At 33.3% G+C, this 7,259-nt stretch overlaps 1 protein-coding gene across 1 annotated transcript; it reads left to right on the top strand.

The window, feature by feature from the left end:
* The first annotated feature begins 188 nt into the window (after positions 1-188).
* On the top strand, positions 189-6,981 carry LOC108692575. Its single transcript, XM_018200888.1, is given in 5 exon segments — positions 189-200; positions 3,900-3,986; positions 3,989-4,142; positions 5,055-5,382; positions 6,291-6,981. Coding segments are annotated over 5 exon segments (1,272 nt in total).
* Positions 6,982-7,259: the final 278 nt, after the last annotated feature.

Raw genomic sequence — 7,259 nt, 5'->3', positions numbered from 1 at the left:
TTTGTCAATTTCATTTATGATCACTTCAGTTATATAGAAGAAGATTATCTAGTTTCTTAGAATTAAGAGCTAGAGTTAATAGTAAGTCATTTAAGAAGAACAATAGATTCAAGTTTAATTCTTTCTCATTTCTTATTTTTTATTTATTTGTAACTTTTTAATTAGAAAATTATTTTCTCAAGATCAAAATGGCAAAAACCGTATGTGGACCTCGTACTTACATCGTGGAATTATCATCGTGGGTCTAGAGTGCAATAAAGTTAGGACATGCAGTTCACTTTCCTTAATAACAAAATAATATCTTTTCGCTGTCCCTTAATTGTTCCTTATTTTCTGCTCATAGGCTACTAGAGCGTTTTTTTCCTTATTTTTTCTGCATTTAAATCTGTGAAAAATAATTTGCGGTTCAATCTGGCACTCGTTATTCTTTTTCACGTTTCTCTAGTAATTTATCACTATTTTCTTGAGTAACTAACATAAAAAAGAAAAAAAACAGAAACTGTTGCAGTCATATTGAATTTTTTTTCTATTGAGACATTCGCGCCCGATTTTATTTTTTAATAAATTATTTTGTTTTTTTGAAAATGATAAAAGTTGAAAAGTTATTATTTGGGAAATATAAAGACGTGGAAAAACACACTTTTAAAATGACTGATGATATTTAGAATTTTATTATATTTTTGTAGCAGTGTTGCATTACTATTATAAATATACTGCAATGTTGCTATAAAATATTTCTGCAATTCTAACCTTCTTGCAGTGACATTGACTGTAATGTTTGTATTGTATGAAAATTAATGAAATCCAAAAATATTTTACAAAAGGCAACTTTAGTCTCAGCAAAGGATAGTATTAAAGTGCAGAAAAAAATGTTTCATATATAATCATATAATTTTATAAAAAAAATATGTTCATATAACATTTTTTTCTGGATGAACATTTAATACTAATGTTTTGTTGGACAGTCCTGAAAACATTGAATGTTTTTTTTGTTTGTTACTTGTACATAGTTGTCCGAGTAATGTTTGTTTTCCTTTTCTCGTTTGAAAATATGATACATAAACCACAAAATATTCCAGCAATTATTGCTGGAAATTCTATGCTTTATGAGCAACAGAGTTTAGATCAGTTTTTGTAAAAAAATTGCAGAAATGAAGTTTTACTTTGCGGAGAATTTCGCAGTGTTGTGTACATCAACGTATTTGTCGTTTGACTAAAGCTCGTTAAGACTAAAAAAAAGACTTTTTCCTCAATGACATCTCCGTGTATCGCGATACCGATGTTTTCTTTTGTCTTTTGTTGAGGCTAACGAGCTTTCCTGTTTAACTGTGATATTCGCATTACTGGGCGCATTACATTGCATATTCCACTGTCGCTGAAGTCAATCTGTAGAATAAAGATTTCTTTTTTCACTCCTTTGTTAGACACGTGCGTGTTGAAAGAACCGCAATGATTTTAAAAATATCTGTTGATCCACGTCCCTCGAAATTTCCGTATTATCCCAATTTCTTTCATTTGAGAGATAAATGAGAATAATTTTCGCCGATTTTCGTCCCGACTTCTTCCTTCCGTTCTTTACGCTAAATTCTGAATCACTTTTTCCTCCGCAAGTTTACGATCAATTATTACAATCGTGCAACTCCTGTCGCAAAGTTACCCCCTCCAATCGTGCCGGCACGATGGACACAGAAAGATTTTAAGGGCGTACAAGGGCAGATATTTTCGCGTGCGTCGTCTCATCGAAAAAAAAAGGTAGAAAGAGAGAGAAGAAAAAAAGCATCAGGTATTGTTATGTACGCTGCCGAAAGTTTCATACTCTTTCAAGCATTTTTTCTTTGTACATATAATACATGTATAATCACCGATTCGCCATGGCGGTAGAATCGTAGTCTCAGGGTTGCAAGCAAGCAAACACGATACAAACGATAGGCACATTCAAATAGTTAAGCGAATTTATCTCTGTCAAACATTATAGAAATAGTAAATAAAACGATAGATTTAAACGAGGGGAAAGAATAGGTCGTTAAAATAAAAATGCGATGCGTTATGTAGAAGTTTGCGAGATTACGAAGGGCAGATAATCGTTGTGGAAACGAAAGGGAAGCAAAACGCGGTGGACGAGGATGGAACTATTATGGATTAATTACTGTAAAAGTATAATTATTGTAAGAGACATTATAGTGCGGAATAATTAGGGATTAATTAGGCTTTTATTTTTTTTGTGGTGGAGAGGCACGTCGAATTTTACAAAACTTACATTTCGTCGTGCATCTTCGAAATTTTCTGTTTTGAACACGCGTGATTTATCAAACGGTGATGTGTTATTTCATTGAGATCTAGTATTAGAGGGTGATTAAGATTACGTGTATATATATGGAAGGACGACTCAATATATATATATATTGAAGATTCTTTCGCGAGATAAAAAAATGTGATGCGAAAATGTGACTCTTTTCTTTCCCGACGTCAGGATAAGGATATGACGATTGTATAGCGCTAATAATACGTGGCTAAGTAAGTTCCTTCGACAGCAGAGATCTTGCCCTTTCGACTTTGCGATACGCGAACGCGTCTATACTAAGAGTGTATTATATACAGTTTGTGTATAAACGTATACGTGCAAGATGTATGGCAGGCGGACTGCGATTTCGAGATTTTTTTTATATTTGCAGAACGGACTGTTTGTAAGTGCAGATTTGAACGATTTCTCTTTAGGTTTTCCCTTAATTATTGTAATATAAAAATTATGCGAAATTGTTGAGCTTTTTTTAGTTTTTTGTCTTATGAGTTATCACTTTCTCTGTCTCAAGTCCGTCGATGTGATTCGCGTTTGTAAGAAGAGAGATGAGATACTGCTTCTACGATTATATAAATATGTACGTATAGTTACTTTGTAATTATGACGTGATAGATTCTATACATAATTTTTATATGTATGTATGTTGTATGTGTATGAAAGAGAGAAAAAGAGAGAGCGCTATATAATTCGGTATGTATCTGTAAAAAAAATGAGGCCGAAGAGATAATATAAATGTATCAATATTGTCGATGCAACGCAATTGCAAATAATGCGGAGTTTCATAACGCGAATAATTAGAATAGTTTGTATGAGAGAAAAAGTGAGAAAGTGAATGAGTGTACGTTAAGACGATATATCTACAACGAGATGCAGAAAATAAATCAACAAACGACACGCTGTATGAAATTATCTCGGTAATAGTGTCTTCGATCATTACTCCTTCAATCCTTCACATATGGAACAAATAATTTTTTTCTTTTTTCATAGCAATTCACTTGAAAATACAATTTTTTATTTTGCATTTTATTATGCAACAGAAATCGCCGAATTCTTTCAGATATCTCAGCATCGACAATTTTCAACATAAATTGGAAATTTAGTTAATTGTTCTCGTTGAAGCTGTAAGAAAGCTATAAAAATGTTTGTTCATTACTCTTTCAATCGTCCATATAAAACAAAAATAATTTTTTTCTTTTTTTATAGATATTTGAAAATATAATTTTTTTATTTTATTATGCAACAGAAATCGCCGAATTTTTTATCTGTCAAGAGAGCAATTTTCAACATAAATTGGAAATTAATTCTTCTTGTTGAAACTCTCTCTCTCTTTCTCTGTAAAAAAGTTATAAAATGTTACTTTGGATTTTGTTTTAGCATGATTTTTTTAACTCTGACCATAACTCTGTGTTAAAGTATTTAATATTGGAAATTTTGAAGAAATTCTCATTATAGTTTTCAATTGGAAATGCACATTTAATGCGCTAATATTGTAACCGCTACAGTGATGATTCAACGATTTTGTTTCCGGTGAGGGAAGTTCACAAATAAGCTGACCTGCCATATAACATCAGCGATTGAAAACATTCTTCTGCGTTCCTAGACGTTTATCGCGGCGCGAAGGGATCGGATGCAGCTCTCGCTTTACAAGAAGTGAGAATCGCCTTGTATTTCATGTGTTATCGTAACCGCGAGTCGCTGGTGTTTGAAAATATGCCGATCCTAACGAAACGAAGTGCTCGCATATCGTCACTCATCCGCGCGAATAGTTCGAGAAGCGGAATGTCGCGAAAAATGTTTCTGTCGTATATTTTTATTCTTTTTTGCGCAGTGTTAATTCTCAACAGTAAGTGCATGCTGTACTATTTCATGTTTCTTGAAAGGATCTTGAGCTGTTCGTCAATCTTTAGTGACATTGAATTATCGCTGTCGTGAAGCATATCAGATGATAAGACATTGTTTCGAGATTTGCATTACGAATGTGTATCACAAAAATGAAAACCGTGGAAGCTTAAAAATTAATATGTACAATTTAATAATGAAATTAATGAAAATAGATTTTTTTTAAATTTCATATTAAGTTAGAGCTTGCGTTTGTCTTTTCTTTGTATTATTCTTCAAATACTCAATTATAACAACAATTAAATTATATTTTTAAAATCTCTATGAATTTCTGAAAATGATAATTCTTTATTAGACCTATTGATTAAGCCCACTTTAAACTATCCATAATTTGCATTATATTATATTATAAGTATTGTTTGTGTACTTTAATCTTTCAAACATTCTTTATATTGTAGAGCATATAAAATTATAAATAGGCCGGTATTTATAATTCGTTCTTATTTCATGATCACCTTAATTAATAATGTAATGTTTTAAGATATTAATATGAGTATTAAAATATTTTAAGGCTGTACTTAGACGGTTTTAAATTAAGTACTATAAATACTATTTTGAACTTAAATATGAATTATTTAAAATTGTCTTTAAATTAAATTGAAGATGAGACGTAATTTGAGAAATAATTTAGATCGAGGATTAACACGATTCATGGAGAAAATTTAATGACAACTAAGCCATGTAACGCGATCGAAGGACTATTTCTACTTTTATAAAAAAAGAAGAAATTACGAGTTTATAATATTACAGTTTTTAATATTCTGCAAAAAAAAATTGCGTTACGAATGTGTATCACAATTTACGATTGATTGAGAAGAGAAACAAGTTCCTGGATGTATTTTTTTTTCTTTTTCAGCGGAATGTGCGAGTTCTGGCACTCCAGATCGCTGTTTGGACCTGGCCAAGTTTGATATCAACGAGATCGGGAATCATTTATCCAAATTAAATCTCACGAACGTGCCTACCGTAAAAATGATGACCGCCGGATTTAAGTGTCCAATTTCCGCTCTGCCCTTCGGTACGTTGAAGTCGGACTGGGCCAGACTGTTGTTGCTTCGAGAAGCTCAACCTAATGGGTCGATCATCAAGCTTAAACTCATTCGGTTGATGCGAATATTGATAATTGCTTATTATCAAATGGAGGAACGTATTGACATGATGGATTCTGAGGCGAAGATCGCAAAGTAAGCCGAAAGAAATTTCTTTTCTAAAGTCAGAAACATAAAAAAACATAAGGAAATAATACCTAAGTGAATCGATCAATCACAATAGAGAACATAATTATTGTTCTAAGTTCTCTATTATAATTGATCAATTCGCTTACTGCTTACATTTTACTGTCTTACGTTTTTTTATGTATTTCTCACTTAAATTTTCGAGCGAGGACGTTTCGATTTTTTGGGAAACATTGCCGTTTTCATTTTGTTAATTATCTTACTAGACTCGATATAATTGAATAGTCAATTACTCCGAACAATTATCTGTTCTCTTCTCTTATTACGAGCGATTACGTGTTTCGGCGATGCATTAAAATAGCGCATACGTTCGCTAAATATTTAATTTGCAGAACGTGAACGGAAGTTCCTCGCGAAAACTCTAAGTGCGCGAATCGCATGATTCTTTGAAAATGAGCTTTAACAATTCAGCAGTAGCTTATTTGCTGAAGGTAAGTGCAGTTGGAGACACGTTCCCTTGTAATCAAACTCGCTCGAACTTTAGTCCAGTACACGTTTCGCGTCTATTTAAGTTGGGATTTAAGCTAAGAGAAACGAGAAGAGAGAAGTCCTGGATGATGAATTTATCGAATTGCTACCATTACGGGACCGGTCTAAATCCACGCAAGTTTTACGGCGTATATATGCAAGGGGTTTCAATCGTCCAATTTGTCCGACAATTTTTTTCCTTTAATCCTTAACGCAAAAGTTCCGCTGCTAACAGCTTCTTGGTACCTCAATTAAAAAGTTGCAATAAATCATGAATGCATTTATATTTATTTTTAATAAAAAGAATTTTCTTTTCTTTTTTTGTTAAAAAAACCACCAAAATATGTGCTAGAATTCGACGACTAATTGGCTTAATGATTTCACTTCAGGAAATCTATGATAGAAGAAACGATGACGACCGTGGCTGAGGATAAGACGAACCAATCGCATTGCCCAAATAATAATTCTTCGAAAGCCGAAGTTTCGAGTAACAATGTGATTAATCATTGTTCGTGCACGTTTTTGAATGTAACGCAATTGGTCACCAAAAAAGATTCGAGGATAAAGTCGAACGCGACGACGGTAATCGAAATCGCGACGATGAAGAACTTATCGAGTCCCAATGGGACAATCACATTCGCTCCATCCGATGCGACACGTCGAAACGTTACGTTGTCGAGCGATCTTGACACGACGATCACGTATCATCAGGACGACGCGAAAAAAGCGGCAATGAGGATACTCGGTAACTGCTTGAAACAATCTTTGAAGAATGTCACGCGACGGCAACCGAATAATAAAATATTTGAGATCGTGAAAAATAAGGCGAAGTGTCTCGAGATCGACGATTGCAAGAGAGATCGCATTATTAGGATATCGCCGCCGATAAACGAATTCTGGCGATACGTGACGTTTCCCACGAAGTCGCCGTTAACTATCGCCAGCGTAGCCCCGGCATATCGAATGCGGGAATTAAGTGAATTCAGAACAGGCCTACGGAAGTCACGAAAACGTGTGAAATTGAATAATGATATTTACGAAAGTTTCAGGCAGTTTTATGGTGCCAATAAGAACGCATAAAGATGTAAAGAGGACTCTTAAAGTGAATGTCTTTATGCAATATTGTATGAAACAGTCAGTTTATTTTTGTTGGAACTTTGTCTCCGCTACTTTCGAATATTTGTGTGTTATAAAATATGAAAAGTTGTGAAAGATAATCTTTATGTCTACAGACAATTTGGAGAGAAAAAAGTTTTCAATTAGAAATGTTAGAGAGAAATAATGCTATTATATTCTATTGTATGTATATTCTATTCTATTCTATTCTACTATTCTATTGAATTCTACTATTCTATTGT

Source organism: Atta colombica, unplaced genomic scaffold, assembly GCF_001594045.1.
Source record: "Atta colombica isolate Treedump-2 unplaced genomic scaffold, Acol1.0 scaffold78, whole genome shotgun sequence".
In the NCBI taxonomy this organism is placed as follows: domain Eukaryota; kingdom Metazoa; phylum Arthropoda; class Insecta; order Hymenoptera; family Formicidae; genus Atta; species Atta colombica.
Note: the sequence above shows the minus strand (reverse complement) of the source record. Positions and strands in the feature narration are given on the sequence as shown.